Consider the following 22,384-nt stretch of genomic DNA (forward strand, 5'->3'; position numbering starts at 1 on the left):
GCCAACCTTCAGATTGAGAGACGACCCACTCTACCCACTGAGCCACAGCCGCAGGTACACAAATATCTTAATGAATCAAATGAAGCTGCAGTGACATAACCCACGTTTTAATAAAACAGATCTACAGATAGAAAAATAAATAACCAAATCCAAACCTGTTCTGTTCGCTGATACAAGATTTCAATGAAAGGTGCAACTTGCACCAGCAAAGGATGTAAGATGTAAGTCCCTCTGTTTTGACTGCTTATTTATTTATACAGGCTAGCAGTACATAATTAAAGATCGCAGCAAATTCACGACACACAACTCTAACTATTTGATTATCAATACACATAACAGCTATGAACAAGAACATTGAGGTGCAGCATAAACTTTGTGTAAAGAACTGCTTGAAACATTAAGACAGATTACCTGAGTCATGTCAAATTCCCACCAGAGTTAAACTGTCATCTGTGTGCTTTTCTATCTGTTTAGCATGTTTAGTGTAAAGAGTCACATGAGCACAGATCAAACAGCTGGGGGCTGTTTGGACTTGTGCACGAGAGTGTTTGTTTACAGCAGTGTGTTGTGTGCTGCTGTTCTGTTTCCTTCTATGGTTTTGAGCATGTAGTAGGAACCCTGTTCACAACAGGGACATTGCGATACTCCGTTGTATCTTGTTAAAGATTAAATCCTTCTCACGCACACAAAAAAAATCCTTATATGATACAGTTCGTGTTTTTCAGTGATGATAGGTGGCTGGAGTCCATGCGCGGTACCAAGACCTGAAAAAACAGAAAGAGAGACAATATAAGAGAAAGAAAACGTGGGTATGAAAGCAGGATAGTTTCATAAACAAAGAAGTGGTCCACAGTTTCTGTAAATAGAATTATCAGATCTCTGGTGTACATAGGTTTGTGCCGCAAGCATACTATGTGTCAAGTAAGTTCGGAGCACCTGGCCTTACCAAGCCCAAGGACAAATTCCTTGATGCAAACTGTATTATATAGTGGTTTTACTGCCTGGATTATGCTTCCCATCCAAGCAGCAGCCTTCGGTCTAAAAATATGAGTCCAATGTGGAAGTGCTAAAAACTGCAGTTCATCCTCTTAAGGCTGGCTCCAGAAGTATTGGAAACCTCATAGACACCAATTCAAATAAGCCAATCTTTACAGCAGAAGTAAACATGTTTACAGCCTGGTTCAAAAGACGAGTGTAGTCTGGATAGCTCAGTCCTTGATCAGCACACACTGTACAGGGGGTGAGATTTTTTCATAGTGCGGTAATTTCAAAGATATTAAGATTACGAGTTTTCCATTCCGAGAGGCACAGTTGACTTGATTGACAGGTGGGAACACTGTAGCTGTTAGCTAGGAGGCTCAAAGCCCGCCTCTTTACCTCACAATCGCTCGACAGCAGTTATGTTGAGTTCAACATTTCCAATATGGCTGCCACTGATAATTGGCCCCAAAACAGCACTTCAGAAACAGATGGCTGATGTCACGAATACCTCATCCGTTATTTTTACAGTCTATGTTCCCATCGCAAACAGAAAACTCAAGGACAAAATGTCTTTTAAAAAAGTCATCAAAAGATTTGTTTTAAGCTTTAAGTAGATTCCATTATTATCTGTTGTGATCTTCTGACTGTTTTTGAATTCTTTTGTATTCTTTTCTATTTCTCTTTTTAGGTTATTTTGTTTCATGTTCAGTAATATTTTATTATATCTTTTTACAATGTTTTGAATTGTGAGGCCTTAAATTACTGTTTTTTATTGTTGTTATGTGTGGACCCTAGAAAGACTAGTGACCACTTTGTGGAAGCTAATGGGGATCTGAATAAAGAATAAAGATCTCTTGTCTAGCATAACCCCGAAAATCCACAGGATCCGTGTGCACCGCGTTCCGTCAGCGTCACGGCTTGCGCCCTGGTCCACAGGACGCGTGTTGGAATGTAGCACCAGCTCAGGGCAGGCAGGATCAGCTGGGTCCAGCATAGAGAGAACTACATGCAAACAACAGGCCACAGAGCCTTTCTGTGGTTGAATCATTTGGATAGTATTCCATTACTTTTGTGCTTTAATCATGTGCTTAAAGTCCTGTTACCTTCTGACACAGTGATCATCTTAAAGTCCTGTTACCTTCTGACACAGTGATCATCTTAAAGTCCTGTTACCTTCTGACACAGTGATCATCTTAAAGTCCTGTTACCTTCTGACACACTGATCATCTTAAAGTCCTGTTACCTTCTGACACAGTGATCATCTTAAAGTCCTGTTACCTTCTGACACAGTGATCATCTTAAAGTCCTGTTACCTTCTGACACAGTGATCATCTTAAAGTCCTGTTACCTTCTGACACAGTGATCATCTTAAAGTCCTGTTACCTTCTGACACAGTGATCATCTTAAAGTCCTGTTACCTTCTGACACAGTGATCATCTTAAAGTCCTGTTACCTTCTGACACAGTGATCATCTTAAAGTCCTGTTACCTTCTGACACAGGGATCATCTCAATGTCCTGTTGTAGTTGACATGGATTACTGATATGTGGCTTTGTAGCTTACATCCATAAGGGGGCGTGTCCACTGCCGCCGTTTTTTGCACTGTGAGCACCCATAACCTCAGTTTCAGAGAGCTTATCACCAGCGTTTACTATTACTAGGTAACGAAAGTCCAAAAAAAGTCTGTTTTAAAATGCTCTGTATGCTTCATACATGCTTTCATTCAACGGCATTTTAACATGAAATTTTAAATATATTGATAGAGATGGTGTCAGAGCATCAGCAGCTCTAAACCAGGAAACTATATCTGGACAAATGTAATGACTTTTCTCCTCTGCACAGACATCTGCCATTGTGTTGACAAAGATGATTGCAGTACTCTCACCCCTTCTTCATTCTGATTGGTCGGTGATCAAGAAGTGACATTGATGAGTGCGATGTTCCAAAAGTTGAACTATTGTCAATTGAGAGTGCTCAGAGCGCTGCGGCATAAATCAGCTGACACTGAGAGCGTTTTTGTGCTGAGGGTGCTGAGCATTGAAAATGCTGAATCACATTGAGTTTGTATAGAAAACCGGCTCTGCCAGCACCAAAAACACAGGCAGTGGACACGCCCCCTAACCGATGAGTATTTCTGATCTATACGATCTTTAAACGATTGGGAGTACGTACTTGATGTTTTATTTTGAAATTGGCGGATGTTGCATGCAATCCTTGTGCCTGACTTCCTGTCCAGGTCGTTCTTTTCTGTGCAGATTGACACATGCTGGGCGTATCGGAATGTAATGGGAACGTAACCGCTGTGCTGTGCGCGGTGCAGACATAACGCAGTGCATCCTGTGGATTTTGGGGGTTAGATTGGAGAACCAATGCCACTATGAAATTAGTATGAAGTTACTGTATTAGCTAGTAAGAAGTTCACTGCTGCTTACCTTAACATAAAAAACAGTGGAGATGAGGAAAGCATCTGAAGCGAACTTATTTACAGCAAATAAAACAGTGAAATCTTTTTCCCACGGCTCAGAGCTTCCACATCCTGATAGCTTTAAACGTGTTTACGGTAAGCTGTTACTGTGGATGTTCTTACCCTGGTGAGCTGTATGAAGCCGCGTTGACCTGAGACGATAAAGAGACGGCGGCTGCGGACAGACTGTTGGGAGAAGCTTCACGACTTAAGCTGTTTGGAGAGGAATTTGATGAAACTGCAAAGAAAAGGTCAAAATTTCACTGAAAATGCACAAACAGGCAGAGACCCAGATAAAGTCAAATAAATGAATCACTCTCATGTTTTCAAATACTAAAGTAAGGAATAAACCTAAAAGCCAAATGTGCAGAGTCTAACACAAATCCCTAAAATGGGACAATAAAGATGCATCGTATCGTAACTTATTGTAACATACGATACTATTTCATAGAGTTACCTTGAGTGTAAGTCAACCTTAGTCTATGTATCGTTAGAGTGAATCAGTGAAAACAGTACTTGCCTCCACCTGAAGCCAGGGGGCTGTAGGGTCTGGATGATGAAGCCTGGAAAAGTTTGAGAATGGACAACAAAACTTAAAAACAGTACTTTAATAGTCATTTATTTTTAACCAATGATCTCCATATTTAACATATCATCACCCACAGGAGATTATCTCATCTGCACTTGAATAACCATGAGCTCAAAGGAAAACTGTTTGTCCAAACCAGCAGTGAAAGTTCCTTTTGTTTGTTAGATTTGACATCAAAAAGTATCCGTTAACAATCAGTCCATCTCTGCAGGAAAGAATAATGTGATGGAAATGGTTCGGTACCTACCAAAGAATAATACCAAAACCTTTTTACAGACCTTTTGGACAATTTCTTTAAAGTCAGAGATGCTCTGAGCCCTAGATAAATCGTTGTTTAGCCCCAAACATTTTTAAACTATTGGTCCATTGAAGATATTCAGATGTGTACTGGAGGTATTGAGGTAAACTTTGTAAAGAGCCATGTTAGCGCTTTCCCACTGCTGACAGTCTCTATTCTAAGCTAGGCTAACCACTCCAGACCCCAGCTTGGTGGTATGCTCATTAGGTTTTATTTTTTATTTATTTATTTATTATTTATTTTTATTTTTATTTTTTATTTTTTTTATTCTTTTATTTTTTTCTCTCTCTCTTTTTTCTTTTTCTCTTCTCTTTTTTTCTTTCTTTTTTTTCTCTTGTCTGCATATATATTTCTGGTTTGTGTCATGTTTGTCACAAACTGTCAAATATTAATGCAATTTATTCTTGCAGCAAAAGAAAAGAAAGAAAACCTTTTTCTTCTGTGCTTGTGACTGTGTGCATGCAACCATCACCATTCCTCTTAGAACTCTGGCCTATCTTTTATTGACAGCTCATTAGGTTTTATACACCGTACTCCCTTTTATCATATTTCCTATCCTACATGTCTCTACATTAATGAGATTGATCGTTTGGACAGCTAACCATTCTGGAGTTATAGCTGTGTGACTTCACCGATAAGCTCGACACCGGGCAGTAGATCCTCTTCTCCTTCTGACGCCGGTTACAAAACCAAACCCGGACCACTTCCTTCTCCATGGACAGCTGCTCTGAGATCAGAGTTATCTCCTCTGAGTTGGGCTTGGGGTTCTGAAAAACAGAAGTATTCATGATTTTATATTTTAAATGCTGCATGGGACATCTATGAGCTGATGACTGCTCAGCAACCACGGAGGTATCTATGAGATTCATCCATGACATGACTTTTTAACCTTCATAATGTAACTATAATACATACAGCTGTTCTGTTGAAGCATTAAAAGCCAGTATCTGGACACTTTTAACTCTGCTTTGATATTTGTGGTCACTCAATGGCCACATTGAGTTTCACTTCAGCCATGCTAGCTAGCAGCACAGCAGCTGATGCTAATATCCACAGATGGGAGCGTGCCTATGTTCCCACAGCCGATGTTCCCACAGCCGATGTTCCCACAGCCGATGTTCCCACAGCCCTATGGTCCCACAACCCAATGTTCCCACAGCCGATGTTCCCACAGCCCTATGTTCCCGCAGCACTATGGTCCCACAGCCCTATGTTCCCACAGCCCTATGTTCCCACATGTTCCCACAGCCCTATGTTCCCACAGCCCTATGTTCCCGCAGCACTATGGTCCCACAGCCCTATGTTCCCACAGCCCTATGTTCCCACATGTTCCCACAGCCCTATGTTCCCACAGCCCTATGTTCCCGCAGCACTATGGTCCCACAGCCCTATGTTCCCACAGCCCTATGTTCCCACATGTTCCCACAGCCCTATGTTCCCACAGCCCTATGGTCCCACAGCCCTATGTTCCCACATGTTCCCACAGCCTTATGTTCCCACAGCCCTATGTTCCCACAGCCCTATGTTCCCACATGTTCCCACAGCCTTATGTTCCCACAGCCCTATGTTCCCACAGCCCTATGTTCCCACAGCCCTATGTTCCCACAGCACTATGGTCCCACAGCCCTATGTTCCCACAGCCCTATGTTCCCACATGTTCCCACAGCCCTATGTTCCCACAGCCCTATGTTCCCACAGCACTATGGTCCCACAGCCCTATGTTCCCACAGCCCTATGTTCCCACATGTTCCCACAGCCCTATGTTCCCACAGCCCTATGTTCCCACATGTTCCCACAGCCCTATGTTCCCACAGCCCTATGGTCCCACAGCCCTATGGTCCCACAGCCCTATGTTCCCACAGCCCTACATTCCCACAGCCCTACATTCCCACAGCCCTATGTTCCCACAGCCCTATGGTCCCACAGCCCTATGGTCCCACAGCCCTATGTTCCCACAGCCCTATGGTCCCACAGCCCTATGTTCCCACAGCTCTACGTTCCCACAGCCCTATGTTCCCACATGTTCCCACAGCCCTATTTTCCAACATTTCTAAGTTTTTTTCCAAAATGTAAAAATAATATATTTGAAAAATATAAAACATTATTACCCGTCTTTCTTACTGATTTTCCGGCTGTGTAAGAAGCTTGATTCAGATTTTTCAAAACCCCTTGATAGCGGTTATTAACTTTCACTAACATGAGCAACACCAGAGACAAACTGATCACATACGAGATCAGCTGTTAGCTGCCCGTAGCATGTTGATGCTAAACGATACTAGGCCCGATGTTCCCTGTGAGCTGAGGAGAAGGAGGCAAGGATGACGTGCTGGGACTGAGGTGCAAGCTAAGAAAAGACGACATGGATCTGTCCTTCCACCCTACGTTATGGGGAATGTAAGATCTATCTACGATAAGGTGGACGAGCTAACACAGCACCAGAGTAGCATCATGCTAACAGAGCTAACACCGGACACAAACGCCATATTGGAAGGATTTCACCTGCTGTGGGCGGACAGGATACAGGAGAGCAAGACTGAACTAACTGGTGAAGAAGGCCAGCTCAGTCCTGGACCCTGTGGAGGTGGTGGCTGACAGGAGAATTATGGCCAATCTGTCGTCTCTGATGAACATTTCATTTTTTAGATATATATTCTGATAGATTAAATATATATTGACATAGAGTGGCCTAGACCTCCTATGTTTGTAAAAGCGTGTTGAGATAACGTTTGTTGTGATTTGGCGCTATACAAATAAAGATTGATTGATTGATTGATTGATTGATTGATTGACACGTCATGTCAAATCATCCACAGAGAAGAGTTCAGACACATTTAGCTTCTGCTTGTTGACACCATAGACCGTAAGGTGAGGTTAAAACGTTAGCTTCGGTTAGCATGCTAAATCAGCAGGCTACAGACGTTTCCATATTGGATCCTGTCCATCAATATGATGAAGGAGTGGAGCAGGTGAGAGAAACTTTAGGTTAGCGATCTCTCCAAAGAAAGTTAAACCATGAGCGGTGGTGATGATAGCAGCAGGGTTCAAAGTTGTGACATTAGTTTCTTTTTAAAGGTGTGTGAACCACAGAGCTCAGAGAAGAAGGAGAGCTGAATGAGGACAGTTTCATGTTCAATCCACCACAACAGGCAGAGAAGAATCCATCACCATGGAACCATCACTGACGAGGAATCACTGGGACTATTTTTAAAAACGGTAAACATAAATCATTTAAATCAATAAAATCATCTTTAGTCAATGTTTTTAACAACATGTTTGTATTTAAAATTAATAGCCGGGTAATAAGCGTGATAATGTATGGTTAGCAGGTTGTTATGGGAAAAAGAACCCCGACAGGGTGGGACTGGACTCTGACGCGTAGACACATAAGTTACGTAGATACATTATGTATGTACATATGTTTGCAGGAACATATGCATGTGTGTGTATGTATGTAAATATGTATGTTTGTATATGTCTGTATATGCATATATTTAGCATGTGATTGTATCACATGTATATACTGTATGCCTATTTGTACTTCTCTGGTTTTGTTTGTGTGACTTATGAATATGAAAACAAGGGTTCGGCATCTATAAACTCTGCTTCAGTTGAAACCCTTTTAGATCAGCCTATTTTATTTTTTCTGTAATAATTGTGATTGTGATGATTTCTGCTGCTGCTGATCGAAATATAATGACTCATTCATTCATTCATTCATTCATTTACTATAAAGTGCTTCCAAAACATCTTGTGGGAGGAGAGAGCTTGAATTGAAGGAACATGTAGGAACACAAGACCTAATTTTGAAAATGTCCTAGAAATGGGGGACCATTGGGCTGTGGGACCATTGGGCTGTGGGACCAGTGGGCTGTGGGAACATAGGGCTGACCCCCTGAAGACAACATCTTTAATATTGGATTTCAGCTGGTAAGATTTCTAGCAGCTCTCATCTTAGTTTACCTTGTTGTCATGCTAATTGCTTCTATTAGTTAGTTAGTTAGCAATAATCATAAAATCCTGCAGAGGCTGATGGGAATAATTTGCAGGTTGTTAGAATTTAGCTAAACCACCAGTAAGCAGCAATATAAAAAGAGTGTTGGGACAGAGGTACAGACAGGTGCAGACAGGTGGATGGATGTGAGCAGAACATGTTTGACTTTATTCTGCTAACTTCTATTCTGTAGTAAACTCTATAATTAAACAGACAAATCTCACTGCTGTACAGAGAACAGGTTAACTCACGTCATGGAAACGCTTCTCCAAAGTCATCTTGATGTTGGTTTCAATGCTCGTTCTCTTTTTCCGTTTGCGTCCGTAGCCCTCTATCAGAGGAGGCAGGGAGGTGCTGCTGCTCATCGAGTCAGAGGGCGAGTTTTCTAATGCAAAGACAAATCTGGACATTAATTACTGTTTCTGACAGCAAGTCACATTCACATTAAAGCCCTGACTTTAAGAGGACGGCATACATACAGCTATTATGGATCAGAACACTGATGGCAGCAGTACAAGGAAGAAATGTTTGATACAAATACACCTTGATAATTAAACTGTAACTACTAAGACACTCACAGTTATTACAATTAATGAAAGTCAAGAAATGTCTGAATTTATATTTTATCCCAAATGTTCATTTTCTTTAATATGCTTTCAGCTTTTTCCCCCCTTTGCACTTAAAAGCAGACGTATCAGTGGAATGGTAAAAAAAAATGAAACCCTTGTTATTACCTTACATTTTAATTTGTTGATGAGGAATGCTTATATTGGGTTATCTGTAAACTGGTTTAGGTTAAATAAAATATCTTTGAATATTAAAAAAAATCTAATTTTATCATTTTTAGTGGTAAAAAAAACCTAAGGATTTGTCTAAAATTCATATTGACTCTGTTGAGATGCCTCAGGTATCAGCAACTACATTCCTTGGAGTTTTTGTTAGTGAGAATCTGAGTTGGAAAGAACAAATCGATTGGGTTAGCAGAAAAACGAATAAATCTCTCTGTATTATAAGAAGGATTAGTCATCATGTTATCACCAATTGTCTTCTCACTCTTTATTACAGCCTCATTTATCCATATCTTTCATTTTGTAATACAGTTTGGGCATTTCCTACGACTCTCCATAAAATGTTGCTCCTTCAGAAACGTTTTGTTAGGATGGAAACTCAATGGAAGCCACACGTCTCATCTGCTCCTTTGTTTCAGAAACTCCAGTTTCTTAATATTTACAACATCAATGTCTCTCAAATATGTGTTTTCTTTGGTATAAAATACAACGTGAAGGGAATATCCCTGATCACTTCAAGTCTTACTTCAAATTAAATTCACAGGTCCACTCTTACTCAACTGGTCAAACTTACTTTCTTCATCCTCCTGAATGTTTTACTTGTAGAAGTCAATTCTCGATATGTTTCAGGGGCAGCAAATTCTGGAGTATTTATCCCAAAGTGGCGAAAAACTGTTTTAAATGTTATAAAAGATGCTCGAAAAAACTTTGACCACTGTTATTTCATTTTACTCATAATGCTCAACCACACACCCATCGACAGGTGTCCATACACATCATATTCTGATTTTGTACTTATGAATAACTGTATTTATATTAATTGTTAATTTGGTACATTTTTGTGTTATTTTATTTTTAGCATCAACTCTTGTCTTTATGTGTCAATTTAGTATTTTTAATTAATTTGTGATATTCGAACATTATTTGGGTGGAGGCTTCAAATAAGCTCTCTGAGTTTTCTGCCTCTTCCTGCACTCTATATTATTTATCTTTGTTCTTGTTTGTGTGTATTTTTTCAACTGTGCAAATAAATAAACATAAACAAACATAAACATACCTGCGTCACTCAGCCATTTCTCCAGCAGAGGTTTGAGCTTGCACATGTTTTTGAAACTCAGGTTGAGAGCCTCAAAGCGAGAGATTGTAGTCTGGCTGAAGTCATTCCCGTACAGTTTTCCCATTGCAAGGCCCACATCTCCCTGTGATAAGATAACATGTTAACTCTCTCATGGTAAAGTGTCAGACGTCATAAGAACAATATATCTGTCATAAAGAAGACATGCTGCTCTGAACTCTTCACTCTGAGAGGGACCTTCAGCTCAGATTTATCTCAACGTTTCCAAGATGAATGTTGTCTTAGGATTTATATTTCATTAGATGTAAGTTACTTAGTTTTAATATAAGTGTCCGCATAAGAACATATTGCTAGGAAGCTGGTTTAAATGTTCCTGGACATTACCTGAGTGAACCCCAGTTTGATGCGTCTTTGTTTGAATGCTTTGGCAAACTGCTCCAGCTCCTCCAGATCACTGGGTTCCTCCTGTGGTGGGACTGACATGAGTTTGGGCATCTGCAGGTGGGACATGTCCATGTGGGTCTCCATAGACGGTCCTGCCAGACCAGAGCGACTCATAACCTGCTCAGAGAACAATCACAGGAGGTTGAAAGTAGATATGCTGGAATCAAACTAACATGTTCTTACAACTTTACTTGGCCACATTTTTTTTAAAACTTGCTTTGAATGCAAATTTTAATTAAATGTTTTAATGTATTTCTAATTTCCCTTTTCTTTTCTATGTTTTATTATATTTGTCATTGTAATTGTGCTCTTGTATGCTTGTTTGAATGTTTCCAATGCTTTTAATGTTGTAATGTTAAGCACAGTGAGTTGCCCTCATGTATGAAATGTGCTACACAAATAAAGCTGCCTTGCCTTGCCTTGCCACATTTTAAGATTTTGGATTTCTGCTGTTAACTTGAGCTTTCAGTTTTTGCTGACAATGAACACACAGACAAAGATGGTACCATTGACAGTATAAGGTCTTACTGTATGTGCACTTTAAAGGACATCCTCAGAAAGTCCCGAATGTACAGTATTGTATCTTTAAACCTCAGTTTTCTCTGATGGACAACACGTCACACCCCCTGCAGCAGACCCTAACAACACTGGGAAGCTTGTTCAGTGAATATTACTTGATCTCACTCCATCTCTCTCCTAACATGTGCAATACATTTTTTTACAAAGCTTCTGAGTTCTATGCGTTGTTTTTATTCACCCATGTTACCTCTGCACATTTCAGACAGTATCCCTGGTTTTGTAAATATATGTAAAGGTACTTATTGAGTTCTGTACATACTTTTCTTAAGATATGCTAATTTACTTTTTAAATTGCAAATCTTTTCTATTTTGTATGTTCTTGTTTACTCTACTGTTTTGCACTGTCTACTTTGCTGCTGTAACACTTTAAATTTCCCTGTTGTGGGACAAATAAAGGAATATCTTATCTTATCTTATCTTATCTTATCTTATCTTATCTTATCTTGTTTGAGCACTTGGCAACACAAGAAGCCATATCTCTTTTGCTCTATGTGACATCAGTCAGTGGTTGATTCTGTCTTTCTGCTGGTTTGTGATATAAAGGTTCTCTATTTTAGGTTTTTAGAGTCTGCTTGCCAAATAGACAGCTGTACTTTACAAATTAACAGTGAAGTTGGTAAGGACAGTCAGAGTCAGATAACATTGTGATGTCCTTGGTTCTTTAAGCTGTATGTGAAAAGACAGGAGGTGTTGTGGATTTACCTGTGGAGTCAGAGCCAGTCCAGGCTGATGCTGGAGGAGACTTGATTGACTCTGACTAGGGAGGGACAGCAGGTTCTGCTGCAGGAGAGCTACAAAGATAAACAGCAGATTAGGTGTTTGCATTTCTGTTTATGAACCATTTAAATAACATGTTCTGTGTTTTCTGGTTTGAGTTGTTGTTGTTTTTTAAAGGAGTAGCGCCAGGATGAACATTAAAACCTCTTTAGGATTTCAGAGAGGGATGTAGATAAAGAGAAAGTGTTTAACCCCCTACTTGCAGTCTTGATGCAATGCTAGGCTAACTATGTCATGGCTTAAACTTGGCATTTAACATTGGCACATAATATTATTTTTCATATTTAAAATCACACCGACCACTCTTACATTTTTTGTACTCCAGGAGAGCCTAAATCCCAGAAAATAAGCCATGTTTCCAGCTTGCTGTTTAAGACCGGCCTTTTCCCGGCTGTGTAGATTTAATATTTCAATGTTCACAGTATGTTTCAGACCTTGGTGGCTGGTGGGGCTCTGTGACAGCAGGAAGGGGGAGGGAGACGACAGGTGAGACGGTGGCATCAGAACCAGCTGCTGCATGGTGTGGAGAGAGGTGAGCTCCTGCAGAGAGCACACAAAAAGTCACAAAAACACAACTAAGCTTCAGAGTGGAGTCAAAAGTGAATATACTGTGAATGCACATTTACACAAGCACTACTTGTTCTGAAGTAATCGACTTCTTCCATCGCTTACATTTATATGTGTCAGATATCTTCAATAGTTTTATTGCTGATGAAAAATTTTCAGACGGAATATTTACCTTCATGTTTCTTCATTTGCTTTGTTATTGAATTGATGATATTGTAAACTGTATTTGTTCTTTAATGATCTCTCAGCTAAATTAAAGGGTTAAATCAGGTAAAGTAAAAGCACCTCTTTATTATAAAAAAAAATAATGATAGTAGTGATCCAGAATATGCAGTACTCATTTCTAGTGTGACACTGTTGTGAAAGCATGTTTTTAAAAGAGTTAATTAACTTGTAGTCCCATTAAACAGTCATTCATTCCTGTGGACATCAGACTGTACAACTCCTCCCTCTGATCACTGAACAATAATCTGTACACTATGCACTGTGTTTTCTCCTTCATTCCCAGCACTTTTTACAAAGGTAATTCTAACTATTATGTCCTTCTGTATTTATTTTATTTATTTTATTTGATCTTTATTTTATTTTATTATTTTATTTTATTCTTTTTTAATTTTTTAATTTTTTAATTTTTTAATTTTTTTATTCCTTCTTCAATTCATATTTTGACTTTCTTACAGAGTCAATCATTTTATTTAAGTGTTGTTGTTTTTTATAGCTGTGCTCATCTTTCAACTAGGACCAGAGTTACTCATGCTCAGGAGCGACATTAAACCCTCCTTCAGTCACTGAATCTATGAATACTGCATCCTACTTTTCCCATAATGCAACACAGAGGGGTTTTTCCCCATCAGACCCTGGCCTGCCTGTTAAATGCCCTCATCTTTTGAATTCAACACCTCCAAGTTGTTACCGTGTTTTTGTTAGTAATTTGTTGTTTGTTTTGATAACTCTGATGACATCACTATGAGACCATCAGTGTTATCTCATCAGACATGACGAACCTGCTCTCGGGCCACAGACGCCATCTTGCAACGTTTAAAGCCAACACAGGCTTCCTGATGTTTCTTTTAACTGCAGCAGATACATTTTCCATTCCCCTCTACTTTTATTGAATTTATTTAATTTAATTAATGTAATTAATTTAATTTTTTAAATTTATTTAATTTGATTTAATTTGATTTAAGTTTATTTGATTAGGACAACACACATTAATCAACACGTTCGCCTCAATGTAAATATGCCAGAATTAGCACATTAGCTAAATTTCATCCGTAGTCCTAAGGCAGGTACTTACATAAAACAAGAAGATTTAAAATGACAGGATGTCACAAGACAGTTAACAGGACACTACATGGACTGACTTACTAACAGATGTTACATATAAAATGTACACTTCAGTGACTTTATAAAAACAGGATGGAAGGTGAGGCCAAAGCCCCGGTAACAGGCATCAAATGAGGAAACAGATTATTCATGTGTTCATGACTGGTTTGGTTTTAACAAGTTACTTTCTACACTAAGATACTTGAACTGTTCCACCACATCAAGTCTGTCTCCGTTTATCAGAACACATGGTTGCTGTTGGCCCTCTGCTGACTGGCGAGAGAAAAACATGCATACCGTTTGTGTTAAGATGTAAACAAGAGTTTTGAAGCTGGAAACTGGCATCATAGCTTCAGATCATTTGTATTCCTTCTTCTCCTTCACTGCACCTCTATGAGATCCAGTCATGATGGACATTTTGTGTACACTTAGATATGCTTAGATGAAAAATACCCAGAGATATGAAATAGATTCTGGTCTTTGTCTGTGTCTCACCCCAGTCAGCTGACCTCCAGGCATCAAAGAGCTCTGTGTGAGGGGACATGTCTTCAGTGTGGAGATTGAATGAGGTGAGTCGTTGATATCCTCTCTCTTAATCTAAGAAAACAGAACCGTACATGACCATAGCGCATGTTTCTTGTTAACATTTAAAAATGATAAACAGTTTATTTAGTGGAGCTGGATAAACAAGTGTAGATGATTTGAGGGGTGAATGGGTTCCTATGTCTGACTGTAGGTGTGTTGTGTATGGAGGCAGTACACACAAACACACACACACACACATAGACTTGTTTAGACTCTTGCTCCAGGACCAGTTTGGTCACTAAACCTGATACAAAGAGTGATAGACTCTCTCCCTGCCCTGAGGCTACCAGTATGCAAATATCCCTCCCCCTCACACACCAACCCCTCACCCCTGAAAGCCAGAGCACTTCCTGAAAACACGCGCTCTGAAAGAGATGTGCTTCCCTGCCAGAAAGAGTGTTTGGAGAAGTATTCAAATAGCTTCTAACTATTTGAGATGCTTCTATAGAGATGGCAGTCAGTATTGACATCTGTGGGAAGAGCAGGTAGTTTATCCTGAGGATGTTAGCCGTCTCAGAGTCGGTTGAACCTTTTGTCCTGGGAAAAGGTTCAGTACCATTCACACGGCTCTGGGCTGTTTATATTCCAACTGAGCTCCTTTATTAAGTCTGTCAAAGGGAACATGAAGTCTTGTGATAATCTATCTTTTTCCTGTTATCAACTAGTCCCAAAACAAACATGGAGGACTAGGATTGTCTTTGAATCTAAAGCCTGGTATAACATATCCCTCTGGACCACAGAGCTCATTAGGCCGTTAAAAACATTGCTATAGTTGTAGTCCCACATTCAGCCTCTCTCCTGTAAATACTCAGCAAAGCTTTCTTTTAATGCATCTTAGCTGTGTAGGTCTAAACTTCCTCCCTACATTAATCTGAAAAAGTATCATGTCTCATTTTGGGCGAACAAGAAGTCAGACAAGAGATGTTTCCTCACAGAGAGAACTCCTGTTGTGATCTGAGACTGTGTTAAAGAAATATATATACACTAGCAGTCAAAGGTTTGGACACACCTTCTCATTCAATGGTTTGTATTTATTTTAATTATTTTCAACATTGTAGATTAATACTGAAGACATCAAAACTATGAAATAATCTGGTTTTACCATAATCTGGATTACAACAGTAGTCAAATAGGGCTATCCATTGTGTACTAACCCTACCTCTGAACAACACAACTGATGGTCTCAAACACATTAAGAAGGCAAGTCATTCTACAAATGAACTCTTGACAAGGCTCATGTTCATTAGAAACCATTCCAGGAGACCACTTCATGAAGCAGACTGAGAGAATATCAAGAGTGTGCAAAGCTGTCATGAAGGAAAAAGGGGGCTACTTTACAGAATCTAAAATCTAAAACAGATTCTGTTTAACACTTTTTGGTTCATTCAATAATTCCTATTCCTAATTCCAAACTACTTTCATAGTTTCGATGTCTTCAGTATTAATCTACATTTTGAAAAACTATTTAAATAAATAAAAAACGTTGAATGAGAAGGTGTGTCCAGACTTTTGACTGGTAGTGGAGCTGTGGGTCATCTGATTCAGATAGATGGTGATGCAACATTAGCAGAAGCACCTTATTCACTAGGAAGAATCCCAAGCACTCTCTCTGTTCCTGTCTAAAAATGTTTTATTGTCTGTTTGTCTGTGAAGCCGAAGGCACATTGTGGACAAATAAAAGTTCTAATCTAATCTAATCTAATGTTTATGTTACAGTTGAAGAACTGAAGTGTATCCATGTTTGCATGAACATGAAAGCGTGTTCACCTACTGATGATTCACATGACTGACTCTGAACATGCACAGACCATTCTGACAACAGATACTGCATTCATCACAACGTCACTTACTGGAATCTGAAAACAGGAGGTGAAGTTGTGAAGAATTCTGTGACTCACCTGTCGACTGAAGTCGATCCCGTTATGCTCTGTGAAGTAAAAGAGATAAAAAGAGTCATGATAATTAGCTCTTAAAGATAAGACAGAGTATTATTTCCCCACAAAATCTTTCTCCGTATACAAAGTAGAGGTGCAATCATTACATCTCGATAGGAGAGCGTTTATTATATATATATATATATATATATATATATATATATATATATATATATATATATATATATATATATATATTTGTGTGGTGTCCTTGAGTGCCGAGAAAGGCGCCTTTAAATAAAATGTATTATTATTATTATTATTATTATTATTATTATTATTATTATTATTATTATTATTATTATTATTATTATTATTATTATTAGGCTGACCTTTCCAATTTCAATAATACAAACTCAACAGAAAAAACTCCTGATTTAATTCATCACTTCAGGATCAGAACTAGAGCGGACTGTTTCTCCATGTTGATTTACACACATAAGGAAATCATGTGTTTGTTGAAAAATAACAAAGCACTCAGTAAGACAGTAAAAAGTAAGGAGCAAGTAAACAGCTGTACTCCAGAAGAGAAAGGTGAGTTAGAAAAATCAGGACAGCTTTCTTAAAACACCAAAAGTACTCCAGTTTGATTGATATTCCATCAAAGAACAAAGTGAATGTTTATTAAAAACTACACAATCCCCTGGATTCATGCAAGATTTGTACATGATGAAAAAAAATAAAGACGTAGCAAGATGTTTTTGTGATGAACCCTTCACTTGTTTCTGATGTCCAAAGTTAAATGTTTAAAGATGAATATAGCAGCAGAAATATATGATGCACAATAAACCGAAACTAGAGTTATCACCTTCCATTAAAGTCTAATTGTCTGAATAAATGAACACGTCTCTGAACACTTAGTAAAATGTGGCGTCTCTCTGAGTTGAGGCCTCTCTCACAACCACTAAACATAGCAGATGGTTCAGTCCACCCTGTAACAGATTCTGCAGTCAACAAAGCAAAGTGACTGATGCTGCAGCATCATGTCTTTCCATGACACACTGACGCCTCACACAGAGCAGGAGGTTCAAATATCAGCAGGGGCTTTTCCATGCGATGCTAGAATATTCTGGCTTCCTGTGAAAGTAAGTACTGACAGGCAGCCACGTGATGTGTTCAGTTAAGACTGCTGCCCCCAAGAGGGTCCAGGAGGCAGACACCCTCTCTACTTTTAAGAGTAGGCTTCAAACTTTCCTTTTTGATAAAGCTTATAGTTAGAGCTGGATCAGGCTTGGACCAGCTCTTAGTTATGCTGCTATAGGCTTAGAGTGCCGGGGGAATAGCCGTACTGACACACTGGGATCCTATCTCACCCCCTTCCCCCCCAACCCCCTCATCACTTACTTTAACTCTCCCTGTCCCATTAAAGTTACTAACCATAGACCTTTCTGGAGTCCCTGAGCTCCCTTGTCTTGTAGGTTCCTCTGAGCTGCCGTAGACGTCCTCCTGCTGTGGACGTTCCAGACTCCAGCTGATACGGACTTGCTGGACTCCAGAGGCAACAGCTACTACTACTCGTCTCATCACTATCACCGCTCCCTCTCTCTCTTATTCTCCTCTATCCCTCTTTCCAGACCCAACTGTAACTAGCTAAATACTGTGAGGTGTAATGCTCATGATGGATTAAGGTGGGGTCAGACTGAGTCTTATCCTGTCTTGGTGTTGGGTCTCTGTTCATAATTTGACATAGAGTGGTCTAGACCTGCTCTGTTTGTAAAAGAGTCTTGAGATAACGTTTGTTGTGATTTGGCGCTATACAAATAAAGATTGATTAATTGATGTGTTGGTTCCTAAGTTTTGAAGGTAGGAGGAAGGAAGCAGGGGAAGTACATGCAAGGTTCCCTCTCCATCCCTGAGAGTGGAGATGATGACACACACCCTGAGAACAGTAACATGTACTTTGCCTTATTGTTAATAAATATGTACAACAGCAGAGCCTTTTAACCAATCCAGCACTGCATCAACAACAACTGCACACATGAATAACAGAAGCAGATTGATATGTGTGGATATGTAACACTGCACTCCATAGGACAGTTTAGGGCAGGGCTGATCGTGCCGCAGAGTCCAAAGGTTTGCTGGATAAGCTCTCAGCATTTGAATGTCAAATTGGGCTTTTGGGACTGTGTGTGTGGGGAGCAGGAAAGGGGCGGGAGGGGGCAGTGTGCTGTTGAAGACACATCATGCAAATATACCCCCCCCCCCCCCCCCCCCCCCCCACACACACACACACACACACACACCCACACACACACACACACACACACACACACACACACACACCCACACACACACGCACACACACTCAGAAGCTCTTAGCCTCAGCACCACCCTTCTATGTCACTGCCCCCCAGCACCACCAGCCTCACAGACCAACTACCAGTATGGAAATGACCAAGACATGCAAATCACCTGTGGATCCCAGGAAGCCAGAGCTCAAAACCTGTCCTCACAAACACACTAAAGTCCATCACAGCAAAGTCTGTTTCTCATGCTGCTCTTGAAATGGTAAACGGTAGGATGGACTAGGATGGACTAGGATGGACTGCTCTCTCTGATCGTCTGATCACTCAGAGCTCTTTTACATCACATGTCACATTCACCTGTTTACACCACATTCACACACTGATGGTAGAGGCTGCTTTAAAGAGCCCATCAGTATTAACTGATCCCATTCACACAAAGATAGCACAGGCACCAGGGGCAGTTTGGGGTAAAGGGTCTTGCCCAAGGACACTTCAGCTTGTGGACAACAGGGCCTGGGAATCAAATCCTTTGAGACTGATCCACGGCCGCCCCTTAAAGTGCAATTTAAACTAAAAACAAATGCTCATGTTCTTCAGTGTTATCCTCCCTTTGTCTCTCTGTGAATCCAAGTCCAATGTCCTGTTGGAACAGCACTTTAAGCTATGTATACTTTAATATACTGTTATAATAATGAGCAATACTTGATCTTGTTTGCATAAAAGTCCAAGGTTTTATTCTGTTTTATTCTAAAAAGAATAAATGACTTGCACCAACAGATGTCAAATAGTGCTTTAAAGTATTAAACTCAAGAAAGGATGTGTAGAGTAACTCTGTGTTATCCTTACCTTCACTAAAACCCATCAGAAGACAGAAACTATGAGTGCATTAGATCAGGGGTTCCCAAACTTTTCAGCCTGCGACCCCCAAAAAATAGGTGCCAAAGACTCGTGACCCCCACTGTCCCTCAAAGTGATTTAATGTGTCTTCATTTAGCTGGTCTGCAGAAAATGACCCAACCTATATGAGCATGTGTCTGTGTTTCCTGTGCTGTTATGAATTAACCTGCTGCTACTGATGCTTTTGATCATTAACCGTTCACTAACCCTAAACTTAGGAGTCATCTGGAAACAAAGAGAGGCAGAAAACTCATTACATTTTCTATTTTCAAGGTTTTATTTCAAGGTTAGCAACTATTTTTGTTGATATTTTTACTATGATGGGTAAAATTGACTATTTTTAGATAACTTTAAAAAAAAAGAAAACATTCTTGAAGACATCTCACGACCCCCCATTTGTGTCTTGCAACCCCCCAGGGGGTCCCAACCCACTGCTTTAGACTGTCATTACTCTCTGACATATTTATTCTGTCTGTAGCTCTTTACCCAAAACAATAATAGTTCATACTGAAGATCAATTATTTCAAAAGTATGAAAAATATAAATATAATTTGCTGAAATAATGCAGTGTATCATCTTCACAATAGGTGACTGTAGTTGGTGCAGAAAAAAACTCAGAAACTACAAAAAACTGCATTTGATGAGGACTAGTTTGAAATACACTCAGTGCTAATGTGAGGAGTAAGTCAGATTTGTGTGCAAGTTGTTTTAAATAATTGTGGCAAACATCAACATCAACATTACAAATGTTCCATGGGAAATATCTCCAGTGGAAACTAAATCTGTCTTTCAGCTGTCGATTCATTCTCTCCATCTCTCTCTGGTGGAATCTCCTCGTGCAGGTAGCTCTGGTGTTTTTGGTTCATGTCTGAGATTTCTGCTTGTGAATGCCTGAACAATAGAGTTGGTGGAGTTTCCCTTTTAATAGAAAAGGTGTTGTAGTTGGGGCCAGCATCTCATAGACAAACATTTCATCTCCAAAATAGAAAGGAGTATTTTCATCTATAGAAGAAACAAAGTGATAAACATTTATCTATCATCATGGACAAGATCACATAAACAAGGCTGGGGATCCTAATGCAATAAAATCTAACACACCAGACACACCTGCTCATGTGAAACTCCACGGACAGTAGAGTCAGAACGATCACATACTGCCTCAAAGACATTTAGCACATCTATAAAGCAGATCTTCTCTCTTTTCTCTCACACACAGCTATTGTCTGAAAAAGTTCCACTTTTTCTGGTTCCTAGTTTTTGTTTTGTGGCTGGTTGTCGTCCTCAGCCCCTCGGGCAGACACAATATCTCTGCAAACAGCCTCAGGTGGATCCTGGTCTAGCAACCAACTGCCACAATACACACACACACACACACACACACACACACACACACACACACACACACACACACACACACACACACACACACACACACACACACACACACACACACACACAGACTCTCTCTCTCTCACACACACACAAACAAGTCCCCCATCACCTCACAGCTCCCTCCAAAAACAGATACATGTCAAAAAGGCTGCCTGCTAAGCTTTTATTGGAACTACATTAGACCTCAAAGGGACTGGAGTTAGGACGGAAACTAAAAATAAAATGGTCCTTAAACTTTCTTTAAAAAAAGGAACAAGGACAATTTAACAGTGATTATAAAATACAACCAAATAGGCAATATATGTTACATTGAATTATGTGAATATGTGTGTTCTTGGGATTTACCCGACCGATCATGATTTGCGTCCATGTTAAAGTTAAAGTTCATCTCAACTGTTTACCTTTTTGTGAACAATATTATTTGTTATGATTTTCATTCGTCTGCAGTCCTTATAGAGAAATATTTTTTATTTGAAATAACATTCAAATGTGTCTCCAAGGAGTCATTTAAGTTATTATATGTTGATATGTGTTTATATATTTATCTACAGTGTGTTATCTTTTAAAGTACAGTAAAGCAAGTTTTGATGTGGACTACATGTTGAAACAGAGTCAATGTGACTCCCTGGAGAAACACATCTAATAAAATAGAAGAAAATCAACTCTTTGCAATAAAAACAAACTTTGAGTCACCAGCGGAGACAATAAACAGAGGAGATCACCAGCACACATTCCTGTGTCACGTCTATGTTGAACCTGGCTGTGTAAGATGATGTTTACCTGAGGAAGGTGAAATTGCCTTACCTGCCTGATCAGCTGGAGCGTCCAACTGCTCCACCGTGTCTGCGCTCATCTTAATATCTGTAATGATAAATATAGCTGATTTTCCTACAGGATTGTAACTATAGCAGGGCAATGAAGCTCTCCGGTCAGCCAGGAAAATGAACTAGAGTTTATTCTAATGTGCCCTCCCCTCCACAGCATCACACAGAATGTGCATGCTCCTGTGTGTTCCCTAGTTATAATATTCATAAGCAAAGCAGTTATTCCCAGGAAGCACAGGCATCTCCCTGTGCAGCATGCAAACCTGAGTAAAATACAGCTTACATATAAAGACTGAAGTTATGATCAGTAATTGATGGATCTGTACAGGAGGAGTGACTCACCTCAGATGAATAACAAGCCTGCGTTTCTCCAGCTGCCGTTTGTCTACTTGTTTATTCAAAATGAAGTAAGTATTGGGAGGAAAAGTTTCAGAAATCCTCGGCTGCTCATCAGCATTTTCCTAAGTGGAGAAAGCTCACCTCTGCAGATCAACCTGCACTCTCTGATAGGCTGATTTGCATGTGCCTCAGTGCGTCCTATCCAGCGCCAGACTGTTTGCATAAAACAACAATAGAGTTACTGCAAATTACAGTGTGTGTGTGTGTGTGTGTGTGTGTGTGTGTGTGT

At 39.8% G+C, this 22,384-nt stretch overlaps 1 protein-coding gene across 1 annotated transcript; it reads right to left on the reverse strand.

Annotated features, from left to right (window-relative positions):
* Positions 1-91: 91 nt before the first annotated feature.
* Positions 92-21,829, reverse strand: pou2f3 (POU class 2 homeobox 3). The gene is made up of 12 exons (XM_034683988.1): positions 21,737-21,829; positions 16,362-16,390; positions 14,374-14,475; positions 12,420-12,525; positions 11,911-11,999; positions 10,570-10,746; positions 10,168-10,309; positions 8,574-8,707; positions 4,934-5,098; positions 3,965-4,007; positions 3,568-3,682; positions 92-764 (listed from the first exon to the last, which is right to left on the reverse strand). Exons 1-12 carry the CDS (start codon positions 21,783-21,785, stop codon positions 722-724), a joined length of 1,194 nt encoding a protein of 397 aa, XP_034539879.1. The 5' UTR covers positions 21,786-21,829; the 3' UTR covers positions 92-721.
* Between the last annotated feature and the right edge of the window lie 555 nt (positions 21,830-22,384).

This window comes from Notolabrus celidotus, chromosome 5 (assembly GCF_009762535.1).
Source record: "Notolabrus celidotus isolate fNotCel1 chromosome 5, fNotCel1.pri, whole genome shotgun sequence".
NCBI classification, from domain to species: domain Eukaryota; kingdom Metazoa; phylum Chordata; class Actinopteri; order Labriformes; family Labridae; genus Notolabrus; species Notolabrus celidotus.

Coding starts and splice junctions, on each gene's coding strand:
- pou2f3 (XM_034683988.1), bottom strand. CDS start 21,785: ATGAGCGCAGACACGGTGGAGCAGTTGGACGCTCCAGCTGATCAGGCA. Junction 16,391..21,736: donor CGCTCCAGCTGATCAGGCAG/GTAAGGCAATTT, acceptor TTTACTTCACAG/AGCATAACGGGATCGACTTC. Junction 765..3,567: donor GCTTCATACAGCTCACCAGG/GTAAGAACATCC, acceptor CTGTTTTTTCAG/GTCTTGGTACCGCGCATGGA.